Genomic DNA, 18,060 nt, shown 5'->3' with positions numbered 1-18,060 from the left:
CTTTCATTTGGAACAGCACCCAGCGTATTTAATTCCATTAAAGCTGTGCTGCCTTATTCAGCTGTTAATATGAAATAATGTGCTTCTTAATTTTAAATGTTTCCCTTTGTGCACAATGCACATCATGTTCGGCCTACACAATAGCTTACATAAGTGATCATTAGAATCTAAGTGGCAGATCGCAGAGTGGCTGCTTGATTAGTTGTGTTTACATGATCAGACATTACAGTGAGCTTTGCTCCCGCTCACCTACCCTGCCTGCAACAGGGTCGTTTCAGACCAACCCACACCTGCTTGCATGATGATTAATCAGGCAAGCAACTGGCAGTGGCACTATTAGCATGATGACTGTGTGAGTGTTTGTGTGTGTGTTTGGTCCAGACATTGCTGATGTTGTCCGGCCCTAAATCTGTTTGCACACTTACATTGTAGTGATGTGTTGAAAAAATATTTATTTTCAAGGTCGAGTAATGGCTAGTAATAGGTTTTAGGTTAGAGTAAGTCTCTAGGAAGTGAAGATGGAGTGTGTTCATGCATGCTCAGTCGTCCAGTAAGGAAATCCCAGAAAGGTGATTATGTTTAACTGGAGAAAGGCATCCTGGACAGGGAGGAATGCTGGTTTGAGTCAAGGAGGCTATTTACAAGGGAAGACCAACCCTTTAGGGGGCCGAAGGGTTCATCTTTCACCATCTTCCAATGCTTTGATTGCAGCCTTTCCCCAGCTTTCTGTGAATGGTACTCATGGCCACTGATCAATGGTCGTTGACAGTTTGTATATTAATAATCAGGAAACTGACCACACAGCCCAATGTTAGTCAGTGGTCTTAGTTTCGGTTACTATGCAAATGTGCTGTTCATCGGGGTTGGGGAAATCTGCAGTCAGCTGAGACTGAAGAAGCCACTTGGATGAGTGAAAAAACATTTCTCCCACTGAAAACAAAACATCCAGATGGACAGAATTACCTTTCTGGGAGTGGTGGGGGGGTTAATTTTGAGTGTGCAGAGGGTAAACTGTTTAATATATAAAATGAAGTGCTATATGAAGGTACAGTTAAAATGTGACTAAAGTGGTAAGACTTGAAAGAGTCCATATAAATGTGACTACATTACATTGCATAATGTCCTCTGAAGTCATGAATGTAATAATAATAACATGATATGTTCTTGGAGTAATGTGGCGTGGAGTGAAAGAAAGGTATTACATTATGGATGCTACGATGGATTGATTGCCTAATTAAATTTTCTGGGTCTACACTGGCTGTAGATCAGTGCAGAAAATTTGATCTACACTGGCTGTAGATCAGCATCAGTGCAGTGTAGAGCGCATTGTACCCTGAGGGTATCACCTTTTCATCTTTGCGTTAGTATAGTAGTTACTTGTGCCTCACCATCCCCAAATAGTAATTTGGCTCATGAGCATCACTCAAGCAAAAAGACTAAACATGACAAAGAGTGTGAGGCCTCTGTGAGTCTGCATTGTAATCTACATGCTTTAAGCTTTGCTAAAATGCTCACAAGTACAATGCTGTCATATTAAAGTTGAGTGATAGATTGCCCACATACAGTTGCACTTGTTTAACTACATTTGCCTACATTTGATAACTGGCACAAAACACAAAGTATGTTTGAGGGTAACTGGGATTGTAACGTACATGCAAATGCTTTGACTTTAACTAAAACTAGATTAAAAACTAAAGCTAAACATTTTAATTAATGGAAATAAAATAAATATTAGACTAAAAAACTAACAGAAATAAGTGCACTCACAAATCTGAGATAAAACAAAAACAAATGATACAGCATTTTGTTGAACAACGCCTTGGTTCGTGTGTACTGAGTCTTTAGATACCTACATGATAGTGAGTCAATTAAAGGTAATTAAATATATTTGTATTCTAATGTCTCTTATGAACATGTAAAACATAAGCACCTGACAAATCACCTCATTCTAGAAGAATAGTAATAAAAAAGAAAATATAATAAAACTAAACAAATAAACACAATAAAAAGAATATAAAATCATACTCTAGAAACTAATTAAAACAATAAATTAAAAACAAAATGAAAAGAAAATCTTATGGTAACCACAACCCATTTACAGTTTTGAACAGGTGACTTTACTCAATTTCTCAAAACCCTGCAGCTGCTGTAATAAAAGACCTTGTGTACTTGTTAGTGCCACTTCAAGGGTGAGTAAAACCTTCACTATGGGTGGCACTGAAAAATGAAGATTTCTTTCAAGAGATTTAAAGATACACCAATAAATTTCCATCACAGGTTAAAGCTCACAGCACGAGGTAAAGGTGCTCCTTTACCTTGTTCACGCCATCTGCCATAGCCTGCAATGTGAGCTCTCTGGGTCCATCCACCGTCTTGCCATCATCAGTTGGTCCCCAGCTAGCACTGTAGATGTCAATAATCTGGGGCATGTGACTGATGGATGATGCCTCAATGATGTCAGTCATAAATGGCTGGTCCAGCATTCTGATACCTGAAAGAGTAAAAGTCTGACTCCAGTTTTGTGGTACAAACGGATGCCGTCAAGTTGATACCAAAAAGTAAGTATAAGTTACTAATTTACTTGCTAATTAAAGAAAGCATAGATTTTGCATATCCATAGGGTGCAAAAAGTATGATGCATTCATACATGTAGACCCTAAACAATGTTTACAGCAAATCTTTATGTTAGCTTTGTAGCAGAACATAAATCAAGCCGTCAGTACTGATTTTCTTATTTCTAATTTGTTACTCCCGAAGCGAAACAAAAATAATAAAGATCAAAATGAAACAAAAACTGGACTCTTGTCCTGTTTTTTTTCTTGAATCTAAATTGGCCTCTTCCCATTTCTATGAATAGAGAAATACTATTTTAACATGTTTCAGCGATGTAACTCTACTCTTCCATAGTGCCCTACAGTATATTTTATAGGAGAAGCATTTAGTATCTCCCTTGCTGAATCACCCTCCCAGCTTTCACCACATCACCATCATCAGGCCTGATGTTTAACATTGCTGTCCCCTCATTGTTATTCCTCTGTTGAAACTGCAAGCTTATTATAACACACACCTGCCACCTTGGAGTTGTAGGCGACTCCCACACCACAGATGTTGTTGTTGGCTGCCGCAGAAACCTCTCCAGCACATCTTGTGCCGTGACTGGTGACAGCGGAAAGCAAAGAAAGCGCTTAAAATGATTTGCATTAATTTACATACATTTGAAAATGATATATTGTGGTTTAGGTCTGAGCTAAGCATTCACATATTCATTGTACCCCTTGTCGTTGTTGCCTTTGTGTGTGTCTTGAATGAGGATAACAGCATGGGTAGATTGAGCCATAAATCTACTATAATTAACAGAGTGGATCTGCTTGAGGAAAAGCAACATTTCCATCCATTTTCAGAGCATTTATATGAGTCTGAGTACGACTGCACATATCAGCGTTTTGTGTTCGTCATGTGATGCGTGTCTGTGTCTCCATCCCGTTACTCCCCACAGGGACACTGCAGAGTCAACCCCTCTTTCCCAGCATGCTTTGCTACAGACAGGCAGCTATTTATAACAACCAGCCGATTAGCCAGCAAGTATTGCCCGACAGTCAGCAACTGCTTCAGTACCAGACCCAAATACCCGCTTCTCTATGTAACAGACACTTGCACATATGTAGATATAGCTGAGCAGATGGAGGTGCAGAAGGAGAGATAGAGAAAGAATATAGTTCCCTTTGCTCCTTTGCTCCATATGTGTTGTAGTGGTAGTGGATCCCCTGATGTGATTGGGAGATGGGAGGCAGATAAGACGTTATCAGACAGAAGGTCACCACCATGAACACTTGTCCCTGAGAGGAGACTAGACTTGTGGTTGTCCTCCTTTATCCACCTTATCTCCTCCAAGTGAGAAGCTAAAAATAGCCATTGTGTTTTCTATTCTCTTGTGTTGGACAACAGCTCTGTTTATACCACACCATTATGTCTTAATGGAACTATGTGGAGAGAAAATCAATAGAGGAGAGCTGCCAGACTCTAGGGAGAGCACACACGTGCACACAAAAACACACTGAGTATGTGTATATAGAAATAGGCAATGTCTGGGCGAGCTTTACCTGTTAAACCAGTCATCTGTGTAGCGCGGAAATGGGAACGGGTCATTGCTGCTGAAGTCATAGCTGGCATCGGCATTCTGAAAGGACCGAATGGATGCATTTACGAAAACAACATAGAGACAGAAAAACAGCAGGAGAGACGACAGGGAGGAGCATTTCACAGTCAAGTGCTGACCTTATCACAGTCTGTTCTGTCATCCTTATGCACCGGTCAGGGGTGATTTTAAATTCTAAGCTTGCTAGGTTGGAAGTTAATCAGGTAAATCTAGCCACCCAACCTTCAGCTCGGGGAAAATTTAGGCATTTTTAGAAATGTTTTCATTCACTTTTTTGCCAAAACTTCAGTATGAAGCAGCAGTGAGGACAGGATACATCTAGTCCGATATTGTTTTTGTTTAACTGTACTGTGCAAAATCTATGAGCCTCCACATTTCTTTATATGTTGCATGGAAAATGGAAAATAGATGAAGCAGTCTTTTGAAGCATGTACATGAAAACAGAATATGTAGACAATATTTGGTCTGACCACCTTTATTTACACAGCCTGAACTCTCTTAGGCTTTCTGGGAATTCTTTAAAGTAGTCTTCAGGAATAACTCTCTGAGTTTCTTGAAGGACATTCAAAGCGTTTCTTTTTGTGTTGGCTGAGTTTTCCTCCATTGTCTGTCAAGATGATCACACTGCTACAATAATGTTGAGGTCCAGGCTCTGGGGAGGCCAGTCCATGAAATAGTGTCCATTATGTGTTTTTCTATCTTTTATGCTTTTATGTTTGACCTCATTGTCTCACATGCTAAACAATGTAGTCATTGCCAATTAGAGTATTTCCAGACATGGTACAGCATGGTGTGTTGGACCAAAATACTTTTCCCTGATCATAATTTCAACAATTGTGAAAAGATCTCCAACATTAGTGCCTGAAATGCCACCTTAAACTATACCAGACCCACCACTATGTTTCACAGATGACTTAAACACTCACTGTTTTACCTGACCTCTTTCTTACATACTGATATTTGAACCAAAGATGGATTTATCATTCAGTTCATACCTGCCAGTTCTTGTGAAATTTGGCATACCTCAACTTTTCCTCCGTGTTTCCCTGCCTGAAGAATGACTCCGTCCTTGACAGCCACACTTTTATTGAGATCATTTCTGTTAAGGCTTCAGAAAACAGTTGATGAATCAACTGAAATGACAGATGTATCTGTCAGGTCTTCTGGCAGGTCTTTTGCTTGTTTTCCTATTTTTGAGTACATGACTTTCAAATACTGTTCAACTGTAGTAGTTTTTTTAAGCATAGTACTTCCTCTTTTGTCCTCCACTTGTCCAGTTTCTTCAATTTTTTTTAGGACACACTGTACACTATGCCAAGACTTGCCTAGGTTTTCATTTAATAGCATTTTGTTTTCACCTCATTGAAAAAAATATATTTCACGCAAGTCAAACTGTGTTATCTTTGACATTTTTCACAGATTCAGCTAAGAAAATTGGAACAAATTGGGTCTTTGCCAAGTTGTCACCATAGAACAAATGTTATCTAGACAATACTGATTCATCCCTTAACATATATGCCTTTTTATGTTTGAAAGATTGATAGGTCAGTGCTAAGTGGCTAAAACAAATAAACAAAAAAAACAATTCCTCTGAAATTTGGCAGGTAAAAAGATAAGACTCAGTAAAGAAGCAGTCAGCGTCCAAAGAAAAACATTGAAAGACCTTTAGAAAGCCTGGAGAATTGTTGGCCTAGATCACTTTAAAAAGTCTGGCCTGGTTCTTTGGAAGCAAAATATAAAGAAATGAGTGGCGGCTCGAGACTTTGGCACAATACTTTAGGTTTTGCACAATACCTTAGAGCAGCATAGAACATTGTTGTCTAACCTTCATAAAGACATGATTTATTGTAGTGCAGAATTGTATTCGAATGTATTAGATTTAGCTAACTCTTCCTAATAAACTTACAGTATGGTTTATACATTAATACTCATTTGAACACCTTCATGCAACACTTAACTACCAATATTTAATCTGCGGCAATACTAAAGTAATGTGTGGTCACAGTGGGGATTTCAAACTGAGAAAGTAATGGCCAAATCACTGCCAACATTTAATTCCACATGGCCAAAAGTAATATGATCAGAGCAAACAGCAACGGAAAAGCAAGAGAAAGAAAATGCAGGAGACAGACACACATCCGCTGCACAGATAGTAACCCAGTCAACAGAATTATCAGAATAACCATGTCTGGAAGATATGCACACACAGTAAGACATCCTCGGGTAAACACTACACTTGTTCTTACTTTAATACAAAATGACCTATTGACCTATTGCAGCAGGTGAAGTCTCTCCTTTACTTGTCACTCTTGTCACTTGGAGTGCATCCTGTTTTGAGCTGTGTATTTAGTCCCTGTAACATGCCACTTTGTGTGGTCACGGAGAAGCCACGGCACTGTTCATTAGCTACAGACCCAAATACATCAGATCATTCTTGGAGGCTGTTTCCATGCTGCAGACTGTGAGCTGTGTAGGCTGGCATTTGGAGGAGATGACTCAGTCAGCAACAATGGAAGAAGAAAAACGACAATAGCTTAGTGACCCAATGGAGAAACACTGTAATTATCACAATGTGGAGCAGACAACTAGAGGACAGTACAAATACTTAGAGCCACTAGGGTTACGTGATGGAGATCACTTCATAACTATGTAATTGTTTAAAGAGAAGGGGTAATAAACAGAAAGGTGAAAGTTACCTAAAGTATTTGTGACATTTGGTTTCCTCTTTTTCCTGCTCTAAGTAGGTATGATGCCACACAAAAATTACATATAACATATTGCTCAACAAAAGCAAAGTTAAAAATCCAAAGTTTTGTCTTTAAATGTTAATACTCAGAGCAGAAACATTTGAAACTAGAACATGCCGTTCCCTAATAGATTTTGAGTCCACATCAGAAGTCGGAGTGTGCCCTTGTTCTCTTTTATTAAATGAAGTGAAAAGTCCTGAGCCCTAGTAATAAATGACACCAGGCATGTCGATGAATCACTTTCTGTGCTTCTCAAGCTCTTCTTCTGCTATCAATCAGGCTCTACTCTTTCTCTGCTGTCCTGTGCGCAGCAACAGTCGGAATAATGGATTCTGCCGAGCCTCAGCCTCGTCACCTTTCCCCAGCAACCACTAGCTGTTCACTGTCACATGAGCTTATGGTACTTAAGTGAACAATGAAGCAAACTTGTCATCCATCCATGCTCACGTGGTAGTGAGGCCAGTATTTTTTTTTCTAGAGTCAGCTATAGTAACAATTAGATCACACGAGTTAACAGCTCATTCGCTCAATTGACAGCTGCAAAGCAAGGTTGTGCATCTGTACAACTTTGCAACCTCACTTTGTTTGCTCCATATGAGCTTTTTGGCTCATCGGCTCACAAGGAGAAGATGTATCTGGACAGGACTCTTGCCACATTTACACTAAGCCTTTTTAAGATATCCTGTCAAAGAGATATTTCACCTTTAAATCTGACTGTGGCTTTATTTAAACACTACTTTTGACTTTTCAAAACCTGAAGTGGTAAAAGTACTGAAAATACAGAAAACATTTAAGAAGAGCTTAAAGATTTTAATCTAACCCTCTCCTTTTTTTTTTTCTTTTTTTTTTTACAAATCTTGTTGTTTTGTCCGGCCCAACATGGGAATGACTGGACCAAGTCAGTGTAATACTACATATTAGTGGGACCCCTGAGGAATTGCTCTAAGTAGTTAAAATTTGTTTTATTTCCTGAGGTATGTTGGGGATGAAGGGGAAAACTCAGACAAAACTTCCTTATGTATCTCTCCCAGAACCATTTATCATGTTATCAGGACAGATTTCAACAGGCCACTAGTGCTGATAAGCAAATTTATAATGTAGGAAAGTTAATGCATGATTTCTAATCTGACATTGCTTGGAAGCCCTTGGCAAAACACTTTAACTATAGTACAAGGTCCCAACCAATTTCAGAGAGTTTACACTGCCTATTCTCAGTTTTAGTGGGCATAATCTTAGGCCACATAATTCTCTTTAAAAAATTTTAAAAAGTCTTGGTGAAGACAATCTCTCCATTAAAGAAAACAACATGACATTCCTCAGAAGGGACCTAAAACTCAATATTACAACCTTTCACAAAGTTCAATTTAAAAGAGAAAAGAAAAATGTTATATTCTGATCAACTGTCACTTAGAAATACTCTAAAGCCAATAACAAATAACACCATTGATCAAGTTGCATGCACTTGTCTCAGAACTATGCCCCCTATAAATGTGCAGTCTCTTTCTTGTGCCATATCGCTCATGCATCGTTTGACTAAAAAAAAAAAAAATTGTTCTGACAACCGTACACAGCAATCTGTAGTCGTCATTGAAGTCAGCCAGTAATTAAATTTTCATTTAATAAAAATCTATAATATGTCCATAAATCAGCACAGTTTGAAATCCCCTCACATTTCAACCCCTATGTCTGAAAATACTATTAGTGTCTTAATCTGTTTACAGTCTTGTGCAGATTTCAACCTTTTTGGTGCTAAGGTCACACTACTAGGGACACCATAATAATTGTAAATAATTAAATTATCCTTAAACTAGGCTTATGACATGACATATAACAGCCATTTAACGTTCTTAATGTTATCAAACACAAAAGTTAGAGATCTCATACATGGCAGTTTGCATATCTGATGATTTAGCGATACATGGAAACATTTGCAAGAGTGTTCACACAAGAGTGTTTGTGTGCCGTTTGATTTGAAGTAGCAAAAGCTAAAGAAACGCATCCATGCCCATATAAGTAACAAACTAAATTAACAAGTGGCATCACTGTGGTATTTTAAAATGCCATCTCATCAACCTGAAACACACTGGCTTCTTCAAAATGCCTTGGTTGTTTCATGGCACGCCACTCATTCGACACACAGAGCAGCAGAGTAATTAACATTATAAAGAAATAATTTACAGGTGGATACAAGTGCCAAAATCAGTATATACACTCTTATGATTACTTTTTTGAGAAAGCCCATTAGCCATTTGAAAACCAAGATGGTGGCCATTTTCAGTATAAAGAATCTAAAAGAATCTAAAATGATCTTACAACCACACACATTCAACAATATAGAAGTTGATTTTAGAAGTCAGAGTCATTAGTTATTTAGACCTTTGGACCCCTATTTGTTTCAGTTACACTCCTTACTGGTTACCTAATAGTCACTTATGGCCTGCAAAACTCTTGTTTATGGTGACTCAGGATTTAGAGGAACTTCTGTGTTATTCAGAAAGTTGGTCAAGCTCTTTCTTCTGTACGCTGAAGTGTCCTTGGGTACAATACTGAACCCCAGGTATCTCCTGAGACATCCATGTGGGCTTGCACGTGTCCGTGAGTGTTGAAATTGTGTCTGTGGATCCAGCTTGCAGTGTAAAAAGGGATTTGAGTGTTATGTGAGAGTAAAAAGGCATTATATAAACCAGGAGAGGATAGAACAAAGAGAATACTAACTGCAAGGCACTACACTATATGTAGTGTAGTTAGATTAGTTATATCAGTATATCAGCACAGTGTTGTGGGTGGCTGTGGCTCAGGTGGTAGAGCAGATCAGCTACTGATCGGAAGGTTGGTGATTCGATCCCTGCTCCTGTCTGCATGCCAAATATCCTTGGGCAAGATACTAACCCTGAGTTGCCCTCCAATGCATTCATCGGAGTATGAATGTAGTTTAGGTTGCACTTGAGTTTAGAAGTGCTTGTATGAGTGGGTGTGGGCATGTTGTATAGAGCACTTTGAGTACTCCGGGAGAGTAGAAAAGCGCTATATAAGAATCAGTCCATTTACCATTTGGTACTGGTCACCTCACAGTAAGAAGGTTCTGTGTTTGAGTCTGTCCAAAGACGGGCTTACCAGGTTAACTGGTGGTTCTAAAGTGGCTGCTGGTGTGATGTAAATGGTTACCTGTCTATCGATGTTAGTGTTACCCTGTTAATAATAATGATAATAATAAATTGATGACAAGACATAGAAGAGCTGAGCCACAAGTAAAGAAGTCTTCATGCATTAAATACATGAATTTCACTGAACTTCAGGGGGATAAATGGGCCATGTTTGAACCAAATTGGTTTTCCTATGGTAGAAGGCAGATAAATCAAAAGTTAAATGCTGAAATTTATCCAGTGGTTGAATTTCTGTAGTAAAACAGTTGTTTCCTAGGAAGGGGATGACTGCCCAACTGCGACATTCTTAAATCTCGAAAATTTCACCCGGCTAATGGGACTTTTCAAACTAATGGCTGCAGAGGGAGAAGCGAGCAAACTCTCATGTATGTATCCACTTTTGAAAAATTGTTTCAGTTATCTGCTGCCTCATGCTGTTTCATTAGAACCATGCTAAATAAAGTGAAGTGTCATTGTGGTATTTTAGCATACTGTTTCATCAGCCTGGAATACGCAGCCTTAAAATACCTGGCAGTTCAGAACAGCTGGTCCAACATACAGTAAAGCTTAGTGCTAAGCTTTCGGCTGAAACAGCTCTGCACTGCAGCTATGGGACTTCACCTTTTGTCACATCTTGTGCATCCTTTTGGACAGGGACCTGTTACTGCTTCACTCTTCTGGCTGTTGTGCTGGTTCATTTTGACTCTAATTCACTGTTTTTAACAACTGCTGATAACTGAACAATTCTTAACCTTCTACGTAACCTATGCTAACCTTTGTTAACAGGCAATGTCCTTTTGTTTGCTTTCTCTCCCTCTTCTTGCTTTCTTTTCTTTGTGGATACAGTGGCTCACAGTTCCCAAGGTAGAATAAATAAAATATTATCAGTGCTGTAAAGGGCAGTCCTGGTATGGGGTGGACCAAACCATTTTGTTTCATTTGTAAGGGGTGAGAGTCGCTATTTTAGGCAATCAAGCTTCAGTCACACAGTCAGTTTATTCAGGCAATTATGTCACTGTTATTTAGAAATTGAAAAAAGCAAAATAAAATGAACTTTTCATTCCAGGCTTGCAAGGGTCACCAACACCATTGGGTCCTGCGTTCAACATATTTCTACAACAACAAGGCCCCTGCAGATTGCCTGCATGCTGAGATACAAAGAAAAATCAACTCCATACTCATCTGTAGGAATTAAATCAGATTCAATGTCTGTTATTTTGCCTGTGATTTTTACTACTATTATTTTATATTCAGTTCTTTAATTTTTTAATGGTAGTAAAAACAATATATAGAACTTGTTAGAATACAGTGAAAGACTTGAATTGTGAGATGTGTGTTTTTGTGCAAGAAAATCTTGTGAAGCACTATTACTCCCGCACTTGCAAATAAATTTGCCATGAAACTGAACTGTCACGTTATATTATTAATATTTTAATATTTATCTTGAGAAAAACACAGTCTCACATTTTATTTGTCATATCAAAATGTATGTTGTAAAGTGTAGCATTATGATCTTGAAAAACAAGCAGCCTAAAAGCCTTGCATGAGCTGACATTTGTCTCCTCAAAGCAGCTCTACCACAATTCAAAGTAACGACTCGAGATCAACTCAAAATGGTTTTTAATGTTTTCTTTGTTTTGTTTTGGGGTTTTTTTCTAGGTATTTCTAGGTCTATAAAAAAGCACAACAACAATAGCACCACAGGATTACATACACAGTGCCACGCACACAGACACACACTTTGGATCTATGCACAGCATGATCCATCAATCCAGCGGAGGATGCTCCCGCATCAGCACAGCTGAGGCTGTGTTATTTTTGGGCCACAGCTCATCTCTGTTCACAGGCAAGACATGCAAAGGCAGGCAAAAATGGATGTAAGTTTCAGGATACATGCATGTGAGAGGGGGGGGGGGGGAACAAGCCACATTTAATGCACAATAGCTACAGCAGACAAGTACAAACAGAAAGCCCTTTGCGTCAGGATAATCTCCTGGAAACAAAACATAAACAAACAGCTGAAAAAAGAGCCAAAACTCTTGGCATTTTTACATAAAAGCCTAAAATACCATAAAGGTCCGTTTTCAAGTAGGAGGATTTTGAAATCAACAAAGCATTAGAGTTTTTCTAGAAGGTTTGCATTTGTTCATCCCTAGATTGAAGAAGACACCACAATGCAGACACACTGATGAAACTGCACAAGTTATAGTGTAATCAGACTGAACCTTCAAGGCCGTGTTCCATTTAGCAATCCCTCTTGTCCTTTAAGGTTTTATCAGTATTCTGGAGATAGAGCATCACATTATGCAGCACCAACTACCCTGGCATTATCTCTGCTTGTGACAGATCGGCCTGCCATTGTGCCTGCTACAGTGCAGTGTGCATTAACATTAAACAGCTTGGCTGGCCGTCTGCCTGCCTCTGCGTCCTCCGGGAACACAAGGAGACTCGGCAGCCATGAAGGCAACTTGGAAAGCACCTGTCACTGGCAATGACAAACCACACGAAGCCCATGAAATCCTCGACCTAAACTCCTGCTTTCTTTATTAACAGCACTTTAAGCAAATGAAAGAAAGTATGACATTAAAAGAAAACGTATGTACTCACATAATTTGATGCCAGGTCTGGATGTAGATAGTCAATACCTGAAATGGGATTTTTTTTAATTAATATTGAGTCATATAACACGCATCACAGGGAATAACAAAATGTCTTGCCGTTTTTATATCAGTTTTGTTTTTGCTTGATTATATTCTGAATGCTTGATAATGATGATAATGATGAATAATATTATTCTGACACAACTTTTCACAAATTAGCAAATGACTCAAATTGCGCAATTCAATTTAGATGATTAATGAACTGGGAAAGAAAAAAATTACATGTTAATAATCTCTAAAATTAATATTCCAGAATCACAGGGTCCAGGTTCTCAAATATAATGAAATAAAATGCAGTTGTATCTTTTGACTTTAAACTGGAAAATTGAGCCTGTCAGCTTGGATTCAACAGTTGTAATGGTAATATTCAATATATACAAAAATGATTAAATGCTTCTTTGTGTGTGTAAAAAAAACCCCCAAAAAACAGCATGCATACTAAAGGAGAAAGACATGCGGCTGTTTGAAAACCTGGTCAGTAAATCATGATTTCATGCTGTGAATCCCCTCAAACAGGGAGACAAATTAATCACAACCAACATACATTCTTTATTAAATTCAACATATACAAATAAATCGGCTCGATGGATATTTGGAGATGTGATTAAGTGCTTCCAGACAGTGCTCCTGGTTATAAATAAAGGATTTTACACTCACCGTCATCCATGATTGCGATGGTAACTCCTTTGCCTGTGTAGCCCAGTTGCCAAGCTTCAGCCACATTAAGATCCAGCCCAGGGGTCCCGTCTGCCTGGCCTGTGTTTATCTAATCACTCAGACAATATGGAGAACATCCATGACTCATGGCACCCAGGTGAGCCACCATTAGGAAATTAGTCAACATGCAGAATGTGTGTATGTGCAGGAACAGGATGTTATGGATAAGGACCGCTTGTGGGTGATTTTGAAAGGAAGGGGAAGTAAATGTCAGCAGATTCATCTGACATGCCAGATGAATGAAAGCGAGCTTGCTACAGCATCAAATTCATGCTCACCGGTTAATGTAAATGAGGGGAACTAGGCAACATGAATGCAGAGATGAGATGGCATGATATTTGCCAGGCTAATTTAACAAAGAATAACAATGTTCATACAGAAGGCGGTAGGGAATATGGTTGGTCTCTGAGTAATTAAGGTGGAAAAAATGTGGGCTGGTGCTAAAGGTCAGGCTTCACGCAGACAGCTAGCTGGCTTATTACTCACCAGATACCACTGCTTGGTGAATAGAGGGTCACTCATGTTAACTTCAATATCGTTGATATTTCTGTAGCCTCGCTTCTGACGACTGAATCCCTCCTGTTCGATGACATTCTTCACCTGCGGGGGAAAGTAAAAAAAGAAAAAAAAAGTCGGGTCAATGTCAGTTTAAAATCAACAATGATCTCACGCACATTTTGAAAAGAATCATACAAAGAGCCAAATGAAACCCAGGTGTGTTTATGCTGGAGCACAGAAGCAATAAGATTCTGCTTGATATGACGCTTGAGATGTTGCCTGGGATTGCTCTGTGCACAGGAAATCACAAAACCCAGCTGTGCTCTACTGTACCGTGAAGGCAGAACATCACCTAAATGAAAGAGGCTATTCTTTTTCTCCTAATAAGAGGGGCTGCAGCTGGAGCCGGGGGCTCCCAAACTCACCTTGTCAGTATGCTCAAAAGCCACAGCAATTACACTCGCAAACACGCTTGTGTTTCTCTGAATCATCAAAGAAATCTCAGCGGATGAACAGCTCTGATTTGGATTACAAATGCTTAAAGAATGCTGCCACAATAACCATTATCGAGCTCAGAAAGATAACATAGGACAGAACAAATAAATGATTGGGATGAAATGTAGTTGCTTGATTAGCTGGTGGTTGGCATCAAAATGACTGGTTGTCTTTGATAGCGATGTTGTATTTAATTTCTGCTCACACTTCAAATCATAGAGCTAAGAAAACACTCCCATTATTCTGCTGCCTTCATCTCTGTCAGCAATTGTGAGGACAGGAGTAATAATAACCTATCAATTTAGTCATTCTAATTGGGAACTGCACCCCATCTCCTGTGACAGTTTAACTTATTTTCTCTCTCTCTCTAAAATACTGTACCCATATTCAGTCACTTGGAAAAGCTGAATAGGTGAAGTAGAGGTAAAGGAACAACAAGCCACTTAATCTTTTAGAGTCTGGCACTGGCTAAACCAAGCCTGAAGAGAAGCTCTCAATTTGAAATTTATTGCCAACACTCTGCTTGTCTTGAAGGTCATATGGACAATGATTTCATTTGAAGGTTTTGGGTCAGTTTCTGATTCTCTCTCTTTCTCTGTGCGGTTGTACGTGAGAAACTAAATGTGTTTTTCACAATTTCAAAGCTTCATTTTGAAAAGAGGTCTCCGGCTAAATGTTCCTCTTATGTTTACCCTTCACAAATTCCCTCTAGTGTGTCACAAAGAAACAGGCATTGTCTGGCGTGTTTACCCGCAAAGATAAGAGAGCGGAGCAGCACTTAAATGTGTCCTTCTAAAATGGCCAAAGCCTATTCAGCTGGCTCTCCTGTTATGGTATACCCTACACAATCATGAGGCAAAGAAACTGTAAATAAGCACACTGATAAATCAGCTAAATAGAAACTAGCCCTGTAAAGTAGGATCTCTTGCTTAAGTAAGATCGCTGTTTTATCCTTATATTACTTTTGTAATCACAAAATTGCATTCATATTCAGAGCGGCTAGCGGCAATATCTATATTATCCTGGCATTTCCCCGTCTTCTTTCCATCCATCAGCAATTTATTCCATTACTTGGCAGGAGAGTTGGTATTTCCCTTGAGACAGCATGTCATACTGCCCACTCACAACATCAAACAGTGCCCATGCACTGCCATCACTCTCCGCCTTTGCCACTGCCTGCTCACAATGCTTCAGTTCACTCCAAATCAAAGAGCAGTGCTGGCTGTCTCCTTTCTCACTGCCCTCATTTCCCTCCTGGCTTTTCCATGCGTGCATCTTTCAGGGTCAGGGGATGCTGCTCACTCACAACATTTTTTTTAATGTTCTACATTCCACCTTTGCTCCAGTCCCACTTTTTAATATAGCCTTTTAATAGAGATTAAAAGGCTATATTATATTATCTATGTCTCATAAAAAAAGTGTATTTCAGGAAGTATGGATGGACGGATCAGTGGATAAACTGGGAAAAAGCAGGGAAGTATTGACAGGTATGCACAAAGAGAAATGCAAAGGAGAGATACAAGTAGCTGATTTTGGTCGGAAGTGGGTCAACACGCTCCACTAATAGAATCTGAGGAATAACAGGGTTCTTGGGACACCACCCAGTTCACTCAATACTGCTACTCAATTAGACTGCATGTTACATGAGTGTTTAATGACTCAGTTACAGGTAAAAAGAGGTTTAACAGAATACAACATCTACTAAATACAATGCTTCTTTATTTAGGGCTGTGGAATACACTTTCCACCAATTGGATCTTTCTTTTATGTTCCCAGAGGTGAGAGATATTGCTGTAGGTTGGGAAATGACAGAAAGATACCTCAAAATTATAAACAGAGAAAATAAAATCAGGCTTGTTGACCTCATAGGTTCTGGAAATCCAAAGAAATCAATAGCCTTGGTGTCACACGTGAGCATGTCAAGCAGCTGATTAAAACCTGGCATCTGGAATGTGGACCTGCCCATGTTCGTGCTGTCTCACTTCCATTTGCAGAATTAGCTCGTCAGAGTGGCTCGCATTTATTTTCATTAGCACCTCTCACAAGCGCAATTAGAGAGGTTAGTTGATTGTCTGCAGCAGGACCTCCACTTTCACTACATCCAACAGTGGACAGAGCTGAACACACACAGCTCAGCACACAACTGTACTGAGCTTCAAGATGCAGCACATACGTGTTTTTATATAAGAAAAAACAGCTGAAACAATTTGTGAGTGAGTCCAGTGTCATGGCTGTCATGAGATTACCATAATTTACACTTGCTTCATAATTGATTGAGTTATTTTTCAAGCAAAAAGGCCAAATATTTACTGCTATAAATGTAGTAGTTGGGGCTTTGCTTCATTACTGTAAACTGATTATATTTTGGGGTATTGGACAGTTGGTCAGACAAAAAATAAATATGCTTGTGAGACATTGTCTTACAGGACAAGTAGCAGTTAATTGAGATTAAAACATCAGTGAAAGTGGGCGACTTGTAGCAGTGACAGGGGAAATAACCACTGGCAACCCAAAGTGGGCGAGTCAGGTCAAAACTAATCTCTACTTTGAGGTTGCCATAGGCCATTAGCTACAAAGCAATCCCCAAGAAAGACATTGCTTTATGTGTGTAAGGCCTTATGAGCTGAAAAATTGTGGTAAATGGGTAGACTTATTAAATATTAACCCAAACAATAAGAAGATTACTTGAAAATGAGAATAATGTTTACTTACAGCTATTGTTTGTCAAGAGGTAACAAACTGTATGTGGAAATCGATCATTGCACAACTTATTACCCAATCCAAACATTTAAGCTCCCAAATTAATGATTAAATACTAAACAACGTGCAACATAAATGTCATCAGACTTTGTAAGAGAGTATATTTTTATTAGAAAAGCACATGTCAGAAGAAAAAAAAAATACACTTTTTCTCATTAATATAGCTTAGCTTTTACTACAGCAAATGCAGAAACACTGAAGCGCCGACAAATACAAGAAATGGCCCTGTTTATTTATGTGTGCTATCAAAATGTTTCTGAGGAAAATGCTAATCGTAAAATACAAAAATGAAATAAAACAAGGAATTAGATTCACTGCAACATTATGAAAAATAAAATCTAAAATAACGTCCAAAAACGAGTGTATTAAGTTTTAGCATGTTATTTGGTGCTGGGTTTGGAGTTGCTTGCATTCTATTTAACTCTGATGGGAAAACAAGTTTTCTTTTTTTTGTTTTTCTGAAAAATAAACAGAAAAAAAGTCAGGACGACGACCAGTTAATCTTAGGCTGAGCCACAGCTTATCATAGTGTTACTGCATAATTACCCTGTAGTTGCGTAAGGACTGCAATTTCTCATTGAGAACTGGTGGTAAAACTGCTATGACTATATACACAATAAAGCACTAAACTAGATGTGGAGCCAAATGATTTTGCTTCAGTAGCTCATTAGAAGTTTCAGTTTGATTAAATGAGGGTGATTGTGTACTAGTTTATTTCATTTGTTAGATTTTCTTTTGCCTGCTGTTTACCAAGTGGTTTGTGAAATCTCGTCCTTGTGGGAGCTTATATCTGTTTACTTATGTTTATTTAGAATGTTTCTTGAACCCTTAAAATAACATTTTGCTTTTTTGTAACGAGCACTGTTTAAGTTAAATCCCTCATT

At 38.7% G+C, this 18,060-nt stretch overlaps 1 protein-coding gene across 1 annotated transcript in view; it reads right to left on the bottom strand.

The window, feature by feature from the left end:
* pcsk2 (proprotein convertase subtilisin/kexin type 2) overlaps positions 1-18,060 on the bottom strand; it is a 30,356-nt gene that overhangs the window by 9,737 nt on the left and 2,559 nt on the right. Inside the window, exons 3-8 of the mRNA XM_031756989.2 lie at positions 13,910-14,023; positions 13,364-13,472; positions 12,654-12,691; positions 4,101-4,177; positions 3,068-3,156; positions 2,316-2,491 (exon numbers count right to left, since the gene is read on the bottom strand). Coding sequence (XP_031612849.1) covers positions 2,316-2,491; positions 3,068-3,156; positions 4,101-4,177; positions 12,654-12,691; positions 13,364-13,472; positions 13,910-14,023 — 603 coding nt within the window. The remainder of the gene's footprint in view (positions 1-2,315; positions 2,492-3,067; positions 3,157-4,100; positions 4,178-12,653; positions 12,692-13,363; positions 13,473-13,909; positions 14,024-18,060) is intronic.

This window comes from Oreochromis aureus, linkage group 13 (genome assembly GCF_013358895.1).
Source record: "Oreochromis aureus strain Israel breed Guangdong linkage group 13, ZZ_aureus, whole genome shotgun sequence".
NCBI lineage: Eukaryota > Metazoa > Chordata > Actinopteri > Cichliformes > Cichlidae > Oreochromis > Oreochromis aureus.
Note: the sequence above shows the minus strand (reverse complement) of the source record. Positions and strands in the feature narration are given on the sequence as shown.